Genomic DNA, 17,337 nt, shown 5'->3' with positions numbered 1-17,337 from the left:
CTAAATTGAGTGTGGGCTGGGGACAATGTGATTGGTTCTGTAATTTTGTAGGTGGTGGATATGCATCTCTATTATGTGTTTATTATTGCATGTGCCACATTGTTAATAGATATATTTGTGTATAACTGCTTCTTTCTATGGACAGGGCCACTTTCTGTCAGTGTGCGTTGTTCTAATGATCTTTTTTTGTTGCTGTTAAAAACAGCAATTAAAAAAATACCAATATACTTTTTTATTCCTGCCTTTTGTATTCTCTTTCTTGTCCAATGTTCCATTTCTTTACTAAAAGAATGTTCTTGTTCTGAATTCAGAAAGCAATTTATAGCATTTTAGCAGTAAACTGAGAGCAGCATAAAGAGTGAACTGAGAACACTTTATTATCTGATTCATCGCAGGGAATATCGTTACTGTGATATTCAAAGTGTTGGGGTATTTGTCCTCATATTTTGCATCCCTAATACCTGCTACCAGTTATATTTCCCAATAAATGCACACGTTAACTTATAGACAAGATCATTCTGGCATCATTTTTGGTTTGATTGTTATTTTCCATACAGGGTTATCATTTCTTCTTGGAAGACTTTCCTGTGTGTTTAAATGGCTCATTTAACATCCGACCAACTGGGAAAATGTGCCTTTTATTATTGCCACTGATGCATTTACAGTGATGTTAATCACTTGCCATCGACTCTTGGGAGAATAAATAGGTCAGTTAAAGAACATTAAAATCTGAACACACAGAGATAGCACTGATATTCATCTTTTTTTTCCTCTCGTTTGTCCCTTTTAAGATTTCACTAGCTTAATGAAATTCATTTCACAATATAACCTAATATTTTATCCCTGCAGTGTTACCGATGACTTCCTGGTGGTGCATGCACGCGATGACTTTGCCACCATCCACGGCACCACGCCGTACACTCACAGCAGCCCGGGCACCCCCATCAACATGCCGTGGCTGGGTGGGGTGCAGACAGGCCGGGGTGCAGCCGTGGTGAGCAGCTCTACATCTAGAGTTGTGAGATTAATTTACCTGAGCTGTTCTTCGCCCCATCTGTGTTCTCATGCTTTAGTGATTTGCATATTTACATACCTGACAACTCTTTCACAAAGCATCTTACATTGCACCCTTGGAGCTTGAATGTAGGTGGATGTGTTAAGAGGGTGTCATCCATTTAAGAACTAAAGTGCTGTTCATCAGCCAAGTCTAAGACTACCAAACCAGTCTAGGAAAACTACCATGAAATTATAAAATGTCCCAAAACCAAAGCTAGATAACTATTTGCCGGATACCTCAATGATAATTTAATTGATCCTCAACTGTTGTAATTTGGAAATGAATCCAAATCTAGTATGGAGTTAAACTAAACCTTGAAAAAAAACATCAGTATTATTTCCACAGGTTTAATATACTTTACACTAATTTTCTGGATTTGATTAATGACGTCTGTTGCTCTGGATCTGCCCTTCTTTGTACTTGAAGCAAAATCCTCAAAGCAGTTTAAACAACTTTAATCAATAATTCATTTTAATCTGGCCTCAGTTTACCAAAAGCGTCTTGGCTGCGAACATGAACTTCCTTCCATGATTTACAAAGTAACACAGATGCTCTGACTGCTACAGCTTGGAGACACCAGGTTCTGTCATTCTTATACTTGTATTTATAAAAACAGAAACATCTTTCAAAGCCTGAGCAGATACATTTGGCATTAGCAGTCAGGAGGGGTATTGGTTTTATTTTGGTGGTAGCAGTGTTTTGGAAACGAGTCAGCGGTGAGTCATGTTGTGTTGATCTCGATAAGCAGACCGGACAGTTAGAGCCCTAATTACTTCACCAACCAGTCAGGCTGGTGCTCAAGGTTGGAGCAGAATACGTTTACAGACAATAGTAAATAAAATCCCTGGCAGTCATTGCTGTTAATGTCTGCCTTTCTTGGCAACCAGTCAAAATACATGACAGGAAATAATAACCGAGCTTCACTACATTAAGACAATTTATGCTATATGATGGTAGAGCCACCATCCATTTATGCTGTTACTTATGCAGCATTATATATGTGCCGTGGCATAATTAAGATTTGCATTTTCTGACCTCATTAATTGGATTTTATCTACAGATGAGCCTTTTTTAGACCTTGTTGGGTAAATGTTAAGGCACTTTTAACATTTACATAAAACGTAATGGCAACCCATTAGTAACAAGCCATTAGTTTAAGAGAGAGGAAGCTGCAGTGATAAGAGCTTTAGTATAGCGTCATATTGTTTAATTGTCGACTGGTACATAGTTCTCTGTTGTAAAGAACTACCGTTTATCATAATAAAGTTTTATATTTTTTTCTACTGAAGTTGGCTTACTAAACATCTTCTTCTCCTCCGTTTCACTTTTCGTCACCCAGATGATCAAGAGAAATATCAACAATGTGAGAAGAATGACCTCCCATCCCACACTGCCGTACTGTAAGTACGACTGTCAGTGGATTAGAACCGTAAATGCATATTACATTTGCTATAAGGACATCATGTCTCTTATGTTAAAGGGGCCTTCAGGGGATGATTACATCACCAACAAAGTTTATCATGTGTAGATATCTAGCAAGTTTATTTTGTTCTTCTCGTCCCAGTTTGGTGGATTTAGTAAGGCTGAGTGAGCCCTCTTTGTTAAATCACTTTTCAGTCATTCTGCAGAGTGGGGATTCAGTTGTTAGGTGTTTGGCTGGGATGATTCCCAGCACGTCAAAAAAACACGTTTTCTTTGTGTTTGTGAATAAACCATTTCCTATCAATTATACATATGGAAGATTTTGCGGAACTAAGAAATGCTAAAACCTCGTGTTGGGACTTGCATTCTCGTTGAGATGCACGGATAAACGAGCTGACGGCACACTTTGTTTTTCTGTATTTCAGACCTGACAGGGGCGCAGGATGGAAGCGTCCGGATGTTCGAGTGGGGTCACTCCCAGCAGATCATCTGCTTCAGGAGTCCAGGCAACTCCAGAGTCACCCGGATACGATTCAACCACCAGGGGAACAAGGTGACACCTTAAACACTTAACCACCACACCCAGAAGTCAGACTATTCTTAGCTTTTAACTGCTTTGTGATGTGAGGTCTGATTTAGCAACATATTCACTCTTTGCCGTTCAGGCACAAACCTCAGTGGGGGGTTTGGCTCGAGCACATTTTGTTATTCAGCCGAGTGATTCAACTGCTCTTAATTCAGGCAGTCGCCTCGAGCTGATAACTTTCTCAGATGGTGCTTCTCCTGTGCCAGTACCGTCTTCTCTGGCCAAAAGAGTGAAATATGCTTGAAAAAAGAAAATTGGAAGAACCATCAGATTTAGATTTTAGTTTATGTGAGTGTTTGTTAGTCGCTGTTGACGTGTTTTGGAAGATAGTTTGAGAACAAGCCAAGTCACGCAAACACAGCAGGAGGACAGGACAGTATGTTATTTCTCTCTGATGTAAAATAAAAGATTATTCTAACTTTTATTTTAGCAAAGTCTGATATATGCTCTCTGAATGTTGTTTTTAGTTTGGTATCGTGGATGCTGATGGAGGTTTGAGTCTCTGGCAGACCAACACCAGTGGGACTGCTCCCAAACCATACCTGGTAAGAGACTCACAGAGCTCTTTCAAGATGATATTATTATTAGAAATTGTATTTATTGGGATAAACCCCTTGAGATACACCATCTCATTTTCAAGGGGGTCCCGATGTTCTCGCACTTTCTTCCTGTTATTCTAATGTTTTGTTTAATCTCCTCCTTCTCTCTTTCCTTCTTTGTTCCTCTCTGACAGACGCTGCATTGCCACAGCAAGACAGCAAACGACTTTGTCTTCGTGGGCTCCTCCTCCCTCATTGCCACTGCAGGACTCTCAACAGACAACAGGTACGAGAGGAGAATTTTCCAATTGAATTATGTTTCGTGAACTTCTAATGAACTGCTGCATCGTTTGAATTCAGCTCCACTGCACTGTGACCAGCAGTGATAATGGCCTGCCCTGATTGGATAGTAATATTGTTGTTCTTTCGCCTCCACAGGAACGTGTGTCTGTGGGACACTCTGGTGACTCCTGCCAACAGCCTGGTGCATGGTGAGATGCAGCTCAGCAGAACTGCTTATTTGATGAATCACCTAAAGCCATCTGCAATAATACTGCTAATCATTTAATAATCAAAAGTCTTTTTTTTTTTTGTCCAAACAAAAATAAAAGATAACCTATTTCCACCGTCTCAAATGTGAATATTCACTTTTTTAAATAAAAAAGTTGCTTATATACTGTAGTAGTAATTGGTTTGGAACTGTTGGTGGAACAAAACAAACAAATTCAAGACATCTGCTGAGACATTTGTTTTTTTTATTCTGCAAAATAATTGGCAGAGAAAATAAACATAATTTCCAGCCCTTATTCCAAATATTATCTTCAAGTACAAATATCCCATCCTTCTCCTCAGCGTTCTGCTGCCACGAGTCCGGGGCCACGGTGCTCCTGATGGCCTCCAGGCAGCAGCTGCTCATCACGGGAGGGAGGAAGGGCTGGATCAGCGTCCTGGAGCTCGCCCCGCGCCGCCAGCGCCAGAGCTTCCTGGCTCACGACTCCCCCGTCAAAGCTCTAGCTGTCGACCCCACCGAGGACTGCTTCATCAGCGGGTCAGCTGAGGGCAACATCAAGGTATTATCAACACCTGTGTTGAATACATTTGATAGATTTTGAGATGTATATTTCATTAAGATTAAGAATAAGATGGACCTTTATTAATCCCCGAGGGGAAATTCAGTTTTTCACTCTACTGGTAGTATACAATTATACAATTACACACATACGCCGGAAATACACACACATGCAAACGGGACCTATGCATTGATGAAAAGGTGGTAGAGCATAAGGGCTGCTAGTATTCCGGCGCCAGGGAGCAGTTTGGGGGGTTTCGGTTGGGTGCCTTGTACAAGGGAACCTCGGCAGTGCCCAGAAGGTGAACTTGCACCTCTCCAGCTACCAGTCTCCGCATTTTTTGGTCCGATCAGACACCTTTTGCTGTCCAAGCCAAGTCCCTTCAGACTGAGGCAGGGTGGGTTCCTAAATTACTTTTTTAATATATTTATAAGCATTTTTTTTATTAGAATCCCCCCGAAATGATGGTCATTTTAGTCTAGACCTTTAGAAGTTGTTTTTTTACATGAGTGATTCACTGGGAGCAGTCATTTGTAAAAACTTGGATTTATATAAACAATTTTAATAAAATCCTCGTACCTGTCAGAAGAGTCCTGCAGGGCGTCTGGTCCCAGGAGGGTGAGTGTCCCCCCCCCCCCACCCCCTCCCCCACATCAACAATCAGATGTCGCACATTCATCCCTGGAGACACTGAGCCCTATCAAAGTCATTCAAACAAATGTCGCTCTTATGATTAACCACCTGCTGGGACGACAGTGTGAATGACGGGGACTAAAATGTAAGGTGAAAGCGGCGTGACGCAGTTAGAGTGCGAAGGAAAACGCTTCGACTGAGCAGGCAGGAGACGTGACGGTTTGCAGATATTATATCCCCACAGACAGCAGCTCTTTCATCTTTCTGACTTAAATGTGTTGGCGAGGATCACACAGCTGTCACTCCAAGGGTGACACTGCAAGGGTGACACTGCAGACGTATGAGAAATGGTGCAGTGCACATCTGCTTGAAATACAAATGGCTTTTATTCTGGATGATTGCTACCAGAAACTCCATCATCTGAGGCCATTAATTGTATATCGACTGATTGGAAATGTAGCGTGGGTGAGCTGCAGATTTCTGAGTATTTAAAATGTTTGATGAGAGTCCATGAAAGTGGAAAATTAACTAACATAACAGCCTTCAGTCTTTGAAATACCTTATCAAATAATAAAGCTCCCAGGCCGGGAATACCACTCAAACAATGCAAGTTGATCAGAGCTCTCCGTGGTTCCCTGAAGATTTAAATATTTGAAAGCAGGTCACAAATGTCTAGAATTTATGTTTGGTATACATAATTTTTTATTGAAAGTGTATTTTTACTAGGCTATTTTAAAACATTGATGTGTGGAAGTATATGCATAGTGTATATACACAAGACGTACACACATATGTGTATGTATCGAATGCTACATATCAAATTATTAAGGAATTATTGCACTTATACAATGGCCACTTTCCAACAAAATGCCATATGTAACCAAATACAAATTAAACAGTTTTTCATTTACTTATAAAACACATTTGTGAAATAAACAGACAGGGTGAGCAGTACCTGCTTTGACTATTCAACAAAGCAGTGTACATGAGATAAAGCTAATTCCTGAGTTTGAGAATCCTTGTGGGGCAACACCTAGCTAAATAGGAAGATGATTTACAAATGGGAGAGAAAGAGACATTGTACTGGTTGCTGGAACATAAGTCCTAATCATACTCAACCTTACAAGAATAAAATGGTGCTTCATCCTTATGTATAAGTACCTTGGGAAAATGGACAATCAAAGTAGCAGTTGAATGCTCCACTGTCCTGGAGCTCTGTGTTTATTCTCAGAGGTTCTTCAATATGCGGCAGTCTCTTTGTTAACTTTTCTCTTCCTCTCTTCTCTCCCAGATCTGGAGCCTAGCCACACAGTGTCCGCTCTACAACTTTCCCAACGAACACGCTCGCCAGTCGCTCTTCAGGAACCTGGGCACCGGCGTCATGCAGATCGAGGTGGGACCGGCCAATCACATCTTCTCCTGCGGCGCTGACGGGACCATGAAGATGAGGGTCCTCCCCAACCGCTTCAGCGTCGCCAATAACAACAACAACCACAACAGTGACGTCAAGTTCATCATATAGACACATACAGGGAAATACATTGGTGAAAGCTATTTAATATTATAATGTGAATCTAGCAGCACTGCTGCCGTGGAAACGCCTCTACACCTGGAACAGTGTTCGTCAGGCCGTGACAGAACAATGATGACTAGTGTTTTGAACCAGTGTAAATGAAGAATTAAATAACAAGGAGGAATACTCAAAAGACTACTGAAAAGAGTGAGATCCAGTGAGTCTGATGCCAGGGCCTAAGAGTGAAGCGATCACATCGAAGCTCTTTGATTGGGACGTGACCCGAAGCCGACCAATCACAGGAGCAAGGGTTTAAACTGTGGGCACCGGGTAATGCCGAGGGCACAGTCTATCGGAATTAACTGAAAGAGACAAAAAACTGCTGCAGACTTATTAAAGCAAACTGCTGTCTCAGCGAGTAGCCTACTGGACATCACGTGGGGAGCCTTTTTTTGCACAGGAAGTGAAGCTGTGGAAGTCACAGGAAGTGACAGGAGACTGTGAAGAGTCTAATGCTGCAGCGCTGTCCTTCTCATATCAGTCTATTAGTCCGTATTAGCAAAGCATCATGGGGGTGGAAGCTGGAGTCACTGCTTAAGTGTTAAGGTGGTAAAATATAGTAAACTGTGTGTTGTACAGGGAGGATAATTGGGGGGGGGGGGGCAACGTCACCACAAGCACAATGCAGTAAGGCCAGTGTTTGTCCTACTAAGCACATTATATCCAGTCACAAGGCGCATTCTGGTGCTCCATTTAATAAATAAAATAAATAAATAAAATTGTACACAGTCAGCTTGGTTGGGACGTGATAAAACCACACTTTAGGAATTCCACAACACCATTTCATATCACTATTATCACTTCAGGTTTTAATTACAGGCAATTGGCTGTTGACCTTTTTCAACCAGGAAAACGCTTTCGTATAAGTGCAAAAAAAACGCAAATATCTTAAGACACTTAATGCAAATGCACTTTCTGGCATAAATGTTTGAGAAGAGTAATCTTTCTCCACTGGTAACTGTACGGCTACTGCCAGCAGACAGCTAGCTACAGTCTTTGAGCCAAGCTTGCCGTCTTAGCACAAAGGCTAAGACGTACAAAAACGTTTCCAGAGCCACGCTAGGTAAGCTAAGCTAACCAGCTGCTAAAACTTCATAGTTAACCCGCAGAAAAAAAAGAGTGTCATATCTAGTGTTCGGTTAGAAAATAAGGATATTTCTGTAACTGTTTAAACATTCTTTTAATCAAGCTTATGGTAAAGTGGGACATGAGTTTATGTGTGTGCCGCTATCCAACGTTTCCTAATTTAATGGTCTACCTGAATGCGCATTTTCTCAAATTATTCTATTTGCACATAATCATGAAGCTAGATAAGATGTAGTGTAGTGAATATGACTATATGAGGCTGGATGTCAGTAAAGCAGTCTATGCCTTTGGTAATAATAAGGTTAATATATAGGAAGTGTGTTTATCCAAGCCTAGATTAAACTGGTATTATTAAGTGTCCTTATTATCTGAAAACTACTTAACCCACACTGGCACAGTACGTTGTTGCTCTTCACAATATTGATGATTATTGATATTAAGTTGCACACAGTAGCTTTAATTTACAAGGACTTGTTTGAATGGGACACGTGAATACCATAATACCTTTCTGGCTGCATATAGTAACAGTAAAATGATAAGACATGTAGCAGGACACTTTGCTGCTGACAATGGAAAGGGGTTGGGGTACGATTACAATGGGGTAGTAGTACAATTTTAATGAACATACTATTTTGTTGTGGAAATGCTTTATTCCGATAACAATGCACTTCCCTTTCATTTACTGCTAACTCTAATTTCCAAACGGACCATGATTGCAAACCGCCTTGAAGACGATATTGTTTGCCTTGTAGTGTTCGGAGTATTATCAGCTTTGCTTCATCAGTTGCTTTATCACGATTATAGGAATAACTCTTATCATTCAGTTGCTTTATTTTTCATCCTAAATCAGAAGATTGCCTTCAGTATATGCTTTGGAAATGTAATCTAGGTTAGTGTGTAATGCAAACTGTCCGATAGCCGTTTAGTCTGAAGGAATATAATGAAGCTATTTACCCATAAACCCTTGTTGTGCTGCTGTAGAGAAACACCTTTGATTTCAGGGAGGATATGTTTTCAGATGTATTAGTTGTGTGTATATACATAGATCTATAGGCCTCTCATGATGACTGCATAATCATAAGTCGTAGATATGACCAGAGCCACTTTATGAAGAATATTCTGTATAAAACAGGTATATTTATTAAACATATTAAGGATTATCGACTGAGCCATCTATCAAGGCAGACGTAATGTTATTTTTTCCTCTCGATGGGTCACTAATACTTTCTTTTTGCTCATTATTTCCCGTTTTGAGCTTGAACAACCAGGATGGGTTTCATTTTTTCCCCTCACAAATCACAGTGGTTGGAAACTGAAGTGTACTCCTGCAGCAAATGGACATTCAATATTTTTTATCAAAGCCAAACTAAATGTACAGAACGAGAGAATAAAGTCAATTTTATCAAAGCAAGTGTTTTTTTGTAATATTGCTCATCTTTCTTTAAAGACTCATAAACAGATGCGTTTACCACATCAGGGTCAGAGTAAACAAACTCAGCTAAATACAAATCACATTCAACTCTCACGTATTGCTTTTTCCCCTATTGTAAATGTGATCAGATAATTCTAATTTTATAATGTCATGTAAATTGATGTATTTAAGACGGAACATATACAGATGTAATAAAAATAATGATGTGCTAAAAGCAAATGTTTTTTGTAATTTTAGAAACAAACGTGACTGTTGATCAAATATCTCAAACCAAAGGGCCATACATTTTTTAGGAACAGGAAAATTAAACCTCTACTTTCCATAGTAAGTATGAAATTGACACGTTTCAGTTGTTTTAGTCTGAATAACTTTATTTATATTAGAGCATTATCATAATCAACATCATTGCACTGATATAAAGATATGTTCATAGTTAGTTTACATTTCTATACATTTAATGACTCACTTTTCCTGTGGAGCTTTATCTCACAGTTATGTTTACATTGATTTCTTTGCATGTCACTCACCACCAGATCAATGGGATAGTGTGAGAAAAGGACCGCTTGTGTCCAAAAACAAAACAAACGTCTACTGGTGCTACACTCCACAGGGGAAGTTGTTTTTTAAGGTGTTTTCACTAAAAAATAACTCTTTGAGATTGAGTCTAAACTGTATGGATGTGAGACGGACACAAAAAATAGCGACACAGCTCCTTGGAGTTGAGGAGAACTTCAGATCCAGGCGATCATTCTGTGTGGATTCATCACTGCAAGCAACCCTTTTACTATAATCATCTGATACATTGTTATAAAAATAGAAGTTATAGACATTTTAATTACCTTCCACAGTCCAGCAGTATTAAACAAAATTAGCTTTTAGTTGAAACTACTTAATTATTATTTTTTTGAACAAAATGATTAAACTCCTCAAAGGTTCAACTGAGGTTGCTGTATCAGAGTTAACAGATATATAATTAGTCAGTCTACTGAAATAATTACGACTATAAAACAGTTTTAGATTTTAATTATCACTTCAATCAGTGCCTTGACCCAATGCTGGGCAGAATGTTGGACGACTGTGTTAAAGCTTGTGTGTCCTATCTACTTAAGATGAAGAAAACTGAAAGAAATCTTTAAAAGTATTGGTTAACTTTTACATTTGGATCTTAAAAGGCAGTTGAGTTAAGTGCACATTTTCAGAAGCAAAGAGATCTTATGGACCAAACTCGGTGAACTCAACGATGAAATTGAATACATTTACTGTAAGTAAACCGTCTATTTGATCAAGTCATGTTTGTACATTTTGTATCTTCAGTGAAAGCTATTTTACATGAGAACATTTATTCTGAAGCGGTATAAATCACAAGTCTCCCTAGAGAGGAAAATCATATTAACACACATGGACGGAGAGAGCTGCTGAGTTAATGGAGTCGTCTGATTGGTCGTCTTGAGGAGCTCACAGCTTGGCGTGGTCTTTCAGGATGATCTCCAGCTTCTGACTCAGCATAATGTTCCCTCTAACCTTCAGTTTGCCGGAGAAGAACGCCTAGAAAACGACAAAGACATACTTTCAGTTGGGCTTTTAGTTTGATTCAAGTAAACAGGGACGGAAACAAGGCAAAGATTCCTACAAATGAAAAAGCACCAAGGGGGGGGGGGTCATTGGTGCTCTGGCAGCAGAAAAATGAAAAATATTCATAAGGTTCAGAGCTGCGAGGTGCAGTCTCTTTATCGCTTTCCTCTGCTAGAATCGATCAGGGAGCGGTCGCCATGACGACCCTGGGTGACAGGTCGTAGCATCCTCTTTAACTCTGCCAACTTATATTCCTCCTGCTGCTCTTTTCATCATCGGCAAGGCTGGAATCCCCCTCCCCCCCTCCCCGCCTAAAGGAGCTTCAGCACTGCGGCCTGTTAAAACTCTTTGTGAAACACACACACACACACACTGGCCTCAGATCAATATCCAGCGCTCCAGGAAGCATATCAATTCCGTCCAGTGATGATCAGTCCCTCAGACGTAACGTGCAGCGTGGATTGATTCGCTGCGCTCAGTGCTCTCTGAACTCAGTTTGATTAATCATTTGATTTACTTCTTTGACATGATGAGATCAAGAACAAAGTTACTCAAGATTTAAAGGGCTCTTCAAAGGCACTGCTTTAATTAAAATGTACAAGGTGGGATTTTAACACGGAGAAAAAAAGACGGGATTTAAAAAATGAAGATCGTTTTCCCCAAAAAATAATATAAGCATCTGTTCTGCTAAACTTGAATTACAACACTCCCTTAGTGTATAGATGCTAAGCAGGTGGTGCTCTGGAATAATGTAACAGTATAAAGCAGGGGTGTCCAAACTTTTTTCACCGAGGGCCACATACAGAAAGATATACGAAGGGCTGGGCCACTCACTAGAGGTGAGGTATATTGCCTCATAGGTTAAGTTATAAGTTAGCAAAATTAATCAAATGAAAGTAAATTATTCTTAATACTTGAATATGCTTTAAGAAAAACAACAGCCTACATCACAGCTCTCCAGAGGGTTTCATTTATTGTGTTAGCAGCTCATTCCTTAAAACAGGAGCTTAGAGGAAATAGGAAGGGTTTATTTCAAGCGTGTTTTGAGAATAAGTTATTGGGCTTTTTTCTTATCAACTTAGATTTGATAGAAAACATTTTCAACTTTAATTGACTGAATTAGTTGGAAAAAGTGGGCTTACTAACTCATGAATACTGTGTGATATCTGCTTTCATCTATATTTAAGAAGTACAATACGAGACAAGCACAAGTTTCATTTGTGGGCCATTGTCCATTATACTTTTTGAATTTGCTGAGGGCCGATTCAAAATGGCCTGAATTTTGTGTGTTACCTTCTGAGGGTTGAGTTTCCCCTGCACCACCTCCAGGAAGTCCTCGTCCGACACGGTGATGGTCACATCCGCCTTCCCGCTGTGAGGGCCCTTCTGCAGGGAGCCGCTGCCGTTCTTCAGATCAATGGCTGCAGGAGGAAGAGGAAGATGAGAGAATACATCAGAAGCATCCTAAGTTTGCTGGGTCTTTTGGCTTTGCTTTCACATCTCATTGGGTGATTTATTCTGTCTTTTGTGCCGATGTTTGATCTGATATTTGAGAGCTTGTGAGCAACATTTGAATCTGAGTCAACTTTATAGCTCATAGTTATAATTCGTACTTTTAGTTTGAGGTGCCAGTGTCAGAGCGAATAAAGTTTCCAGGCTGATTTCTGAGTTTACGGTGAAACAAATCTACTATATCAGTTATCCCTGACTTTCTCAGTGAGTTCTTATCATGGGAGGTTAAATGAAACAGAATCGACTGTGAGAGTGACATCAGTACTCACTCCACTGGGCAGCGATCTTCCCGTCTTTGGTGATCTCCCAGCCGAACACAGCATTCACCTTTTTCACCAGCTCCGAGCCCGTGTCTTTGATACGACGGCCGATCTCTGCAAACACCAGCTCACTGTGAAGACCCCCTGCCTGAGAACAGAAAGAACAAAAACCCTTTTAGTGTTTTCACTATAGAAATACTAAAAAGAAAGGAGCTCCAGGGCTCCATGGAGGAAAAATTATATTTCTGTTTGATTGCAGCATTTTCAACTGACGTACTTGAGGGGGGTCTTCTGGAGTGGCCTCTGCTGCTCCATGTAGATCCACATAGGCCCCCGTCAGCACCACAGCGTCCGTCTCCTTCACCTGGACCAACAGAAGTCACACTCATTTATCCACAGATCTGTTCACGGTGATTGTAACCCACACTGACGCTAAATACTGACTTTACACTGGATGTGAATTCTGTTGCCTTCCTTCCACATCTCAGTCTGAATCGACTGACCCGGCATCACTGGCTTCGCAAAGCGGACCTGAGAAAGAGAGACGGATTTAAGAGAAGGTAGTGGACCGATGGATCTGTAATTAAACATTTCCTTTAGCATTTAAACACACTTGATAAAGGCTTAATTATTTATCAAGCATTTCAGTTTTGGATGTGCTGCTGAAGAACAAAATGTTCCTACAGTACAAGTGGTTGTTGCATGGTAAACACGAGTGTGATGGAACCTTCTGAAGCAATGGAGACGAAACTCAGAGAGACACGGGGAGAGATGGAACTTTGATGGCAAACACTGACGGTTTATTATGGAGTTACGGCCGGAGAAATGACAAGACATCTGCTGCCGCCACGAGGTGATACAGCGGTTGCCAAACAAATTCTCAAGATCTCTTCTGCAGTTCGAGGTTTTAACTAGTTCGGAGTGTAATAATCAACATTCTTCATCAGCAAGACTAAACAAATATGGACCCTGAATCTAACTAGAGCTGTCGTCCGTAGAAAAGACTGCGCGCCAGGGAACCTCCGTTCCAGAAAAGAAGGGCCTCTAGATGTCCCTGAACAATAAACTCATGGCATGCCCCTCCTTAAGAGAGATAGCAGCAATACCCGAGGACTGTAGACCTATGCCATGGGGGAAGAGACAGTGAAAGGAAAAAACGAGGAACTGTGTCAAAAGTTAAATACCTAAGCAAATTATTTCCCAACAAGGAGGACAGGGTTTGAATCCTAGGTGACGCTTACTTTGATCGCCTTGAATCTGGAAGGGTCGTTGTCTGCAAACTGCTTGAGGACGTGTCTCGCTGCGAAGCCGAACGAACACAAACCGTGCAGAATGGGAGCCTTGAAGCCTGGTCCAAGAGAAATGATTAGTAAAACACATGTACCTGAAATCCCAGGAAATATTAGGTCTAGACCAGAGGTGTCCAAACTACAGCCCGGGGGCCAAATGCGGCCCGCAGGCATTTTGAATTGGCCCTCAGCTAATTAAAAAAAGTATAATGAAATATGGCCCACAAATGAGCTCTGTGCTTGTTTTATATTGTAAATCTTAAATATACAGGTAAAAAATATATAACACAGTATTAATGTGTTAATAAAGAAATAACACTTTCTAACAAATCTAAGTTGATGAGAAAAAACCCAATAACTTATTTACATAACAAGCTTGAAATAGACCCTCCCTATTTCCTCTTATAAGCAATCTGAGGCTTCCATTTGAAGGAATTAACTGCCAAAGCTGTGATTTAAGCTGTTTTTTTCAAGCATAACTTACCTACACTTGATTGATTTTGCTAACTTATAACTTAACTGATAAGGCGATATACCTCTAGTGAGCGGCCCAGCCCTTTGTATGTTTTTCTGTATGTGGCTCTCAGTGAAAAAAGTGTGGACACCCCGGTTCTAGACCAAGACAAATACAGATGTTTTTGACTGAAAAGCAAACAATGGATGCACAGCTTCTCACCTCCCATGGCGGCGAAGCTGGGGTCTATGTGCAGGGGGTTCCAGTCCCCACTCAGACGGTACAGGGCCGCCTGCAGGGAAACACATATTGTTTAGATCTATATCTAATTCATAAACCCCTGAACTTTTCATATACAGATGTAGTATGAAATTAAATCATCATGAAGGCAGTGGAGGAGATACCTAAAATAAGAATGTCTTTGAAGTGATACAGCTGCACTCTTTAAACAGCTCTAGGGATGTCGTTTTTCCCCCTTCTTCCATTTGTTATTTTTTGTATCATAAATTCATTGTTCTTATTTTAAAAAGTGTATGAAAACCTTCTTCAACACTTTTTCACATTTTGTCAAAAGGTTATTTCAGAGCAAGAAAAACAATATGTCCTAATTTCACCCACACATCATCAATGCGGATGATTTATTCCGCAGCTAAACCCACACACACTCACTCACTTGGTCTTTGCTGGTGGAATCAATCACCACAGCATCTGGTGCCCGCTGAGGGGGGGGCAGAGGAGCCTGCAGGAAGTAACACAAATCAAATGTAAGCCAGCAATATCTCCAAATGTCTGACTCTGTAACTCAAACATGGAATACGTACTATGGCTTTGTCCGAGCTCCTCTTCCCTCCGAAGCCCCCGGCCCCCACCACAAACACTGAGAACTGGTTGAAGCAGATCAGCTCGTCGCCGCAGAACGTCTTCACTGTAAAGCAGCAACAATGTGGCTTCAAGCTCAAATTCATGGTGTAAGAAGTGGTTCTTATTTATGTCTAAGTAGCAATACCTTAGTATAAAAGGTTTGAGTACTGAATTCAGATTTCTACTCAAGTACAGAATAATTACTTTGGGGAGAGAGAGTACAACATCCTTCAATTCAATTCAATTCAAAGGTTTTATTGTCATATGCACAAAGCTACAGTGTAGAAATGGAAATGAAAATCCTCCAACAATCCAACATATATAATAAAATACAAAATAAAAAGTAGTGCAAAAAGTCTATATACATGCAAATAGAATATGATAAGATCGCAGTGCAACCCAATCCCTTAAGATTCTTTATCCCAGGACGCCTCCCCTCTGCGTCAAATCCAAGAAAGAGGTAGGGTCTACATATTTGTCATTTGGCGCGACCTTCTAATATTTACAACTCTACTTTTGATAAGGACATACACATTTCTTGTTTCTGGCAAAGGGCTCTCTGACAGCGGTCCAGCCTTTGAACGAGCTTCTCCTATTAGCAAAAAGTTACATTTCATTTCAGAGCAATAAGCCAGGACCTCCTGCTGTTAACCGGCAACACGGAGACATCTTTAAAGTGTAGCAGAGAAAGCACTCGGCATTGAAGGGGAATGAATGAGAGGGTTTTTGATGAGCGCCTTTTCTTAACTACCTCCCAAATTGCTCAGCAGACGGTACACATTGCTCTGTGGCCTGGCACACTTTCAGGGACTGAGACCCTCTCCCCGGTAATGTAATGCTCTGCTTCAGTTGTGCAATGTATCCAAGCTCTGAATATCTTTATAATGTCTACACGCCATGCGCTCTTTTTTTTCTATCTGTGATTATTTTCAGAAATTAACTTGTGTTTAAAAAAGGAAAACATACTTGATATACTATAGGCTACTTTTAGTAGTTAAGTTCCTCTAATGTCTACTGTTTATTTTTACATTATATCCATACTGTTCTGGCTAAGGTCGCGGTAGATGTAGACCCAGTGAGGTCACAGAAAAACTACTACAGTTCATGTTGCATTTATAAACGCATTAAAATCTACTTTCCTTTTTTATTAATATGAAATGCTATGTCTTGAATGTGGTTTAAAATGCTACACTCACCAAAAGTATCATAATTCTTAAGTTAGTATCCCTTGTTTGAATAATACTTTGACTGGGATGAGAAACAGTTGCTACTTCAGCAACACGGACGGCTCAGTGGATTTATCAATACACTGTTAGAGCAGCTTCTGGGGGGGGGGGGGGTCACAGACTGTGTGCAGACAGGAAGTGGTGCAGCTGTGCCAGGCGGAGGCTACCAACAAGCCACAGTCAGGTAAAAGATAACCAGGCGGACTAGACTGACACATTTAACTTCACCCTGCTCCCTCTGCTGCTAGGTGATGGAGAGCGGGGATGGCAGGTTAACAAGTGGGATGCATTTTGGTAATTATGCTAACAAACTGGATGGCATCCCCCCCCTCAAATAGCCAACTGCTTACAGCCTCAAACACAGTGGAGAGAGAGCCTGCTTCAGCCACATTTCCTCACTACAGCCCATAGAGAGCCTAAGTCCCGCCCTTCTACTTCCGACCCATGGGACCTTATTTCGGAACAAATATGTATGGTTGTCAATGGCGAGAGAAAAATAATTGTTCGATCCTGTTTGAATTGTGCCATAAATTACATATGATGTTTGTCAATTTAAAAGATAATTTTGCAAGTCAAGAAAAAAAAGTTTGTCAGTAAGTAAGTAACACTTAGTTTTGTGTGAAACCGCTCAATGAACGTCATCTCTGGTCTCGCACAACACACGTCACCAACACCAAGATGGCCGTCACCTTGGCACATTTCTGAATGAGGTCAAAAGTATTAAACGAGGTGAAAATCATTACACGTCTGGGCATGTTGAGAGCT

At 40.6% G+C, this 17,337-nt stretch overlaps 2 protein-coding genes across 2 annotated transcripts in view; one reads left to right on the top strand and one right to left on the bottom strand.

Moving 5' to 3' along the window:
- Nucleotides 1-9,613, top strand: part of LOC117473228 (dmX-like protein 1) — a 45,333-nt gene extending 35,720 nt beyond the window's left edge. Inside the window, 8 exon segments of the mRNA XM_034118752.1 lie at nucleotides 850-994; nucleotides 2,397-2,457; nucleotides 2,905-3,032; nucleotides 3,533-3,610; nucleotides 3,799-3,890; nucleotides 4,043-4,095; nucleotides 4,457-4,674; nucleotides 6,599-9,613. Of these exon segments, the coding sequence (XP_033974643.1) occupies nucleotides 850-994; nucleotides 2,397-2,457; nucleotides 2,905-3,032; nucleotides 3,533-3,610; nucleotides 3,799-3,890; nucleotides 4,043-4,095; nucleotides 4,457-4,674; nucleotides 6,599-6,829 (1,006 nt within the window). The 3' untranslated portion in view covers nucleotides 6,830-9,613.
- Nucleotides 9,614-9,748: 135 nt separating this feature from the next.
- Nucleotides 9,749-17,337, bottom strand: part of hsd17b4 (hydroxysteroid (17-beta) dehydrogenase 4) — a 28,890-nt gene continuing 21,301 nt past the window's right edge. The window contains 9 exon segments of the mRNA XM_034118148.1: nucleotides 9,749-10,943; nucleotides 12,264-12,391; nucleotides 12,752-12,890; nucleotides 13,020-13,106; nucleotides 13,187-13,273; nucleotides 13,984-14,090; nucleotides 14,708-14,777; nucleotides 15,159-15,224; nucleotides 15,307-15,410. Of these exon segments, the coding sequence (XP_033974039.1) occupies nucleotides 10,854-10,943; nucleotides 12,264-12,391; nucleotides 12,752-12,890; nucleotides 13,020-13,106; nucleotides 13,187-13,273; nucleotides 13,984-14,090; nucleotides 14,708-14,777; nucleotides 15,159-15,224; nucleotides 15,307-15,410 (878 nt within the window). The 3' untranslated portion in view covers nucleotides 9,749-10,853.

Source organism: Trematomus bernacchii, unplaced genomic scaffold (assembly GCF_902827165.1).
Source record: "Trematomus bernacchii unplaced genomic scaffold, fTreBer1.1, whole genome shotgun sequence".
NCBI classification, from domain to species: Eukaryota; Metazoa; Chordata; class Actinopteri; order Perciformes; family Nototheniidae; genus Trematomus; species Trematomus bernacchii.
This window is presented reverse-complemented; position numbering and strand designations above follow the sequence as displayed.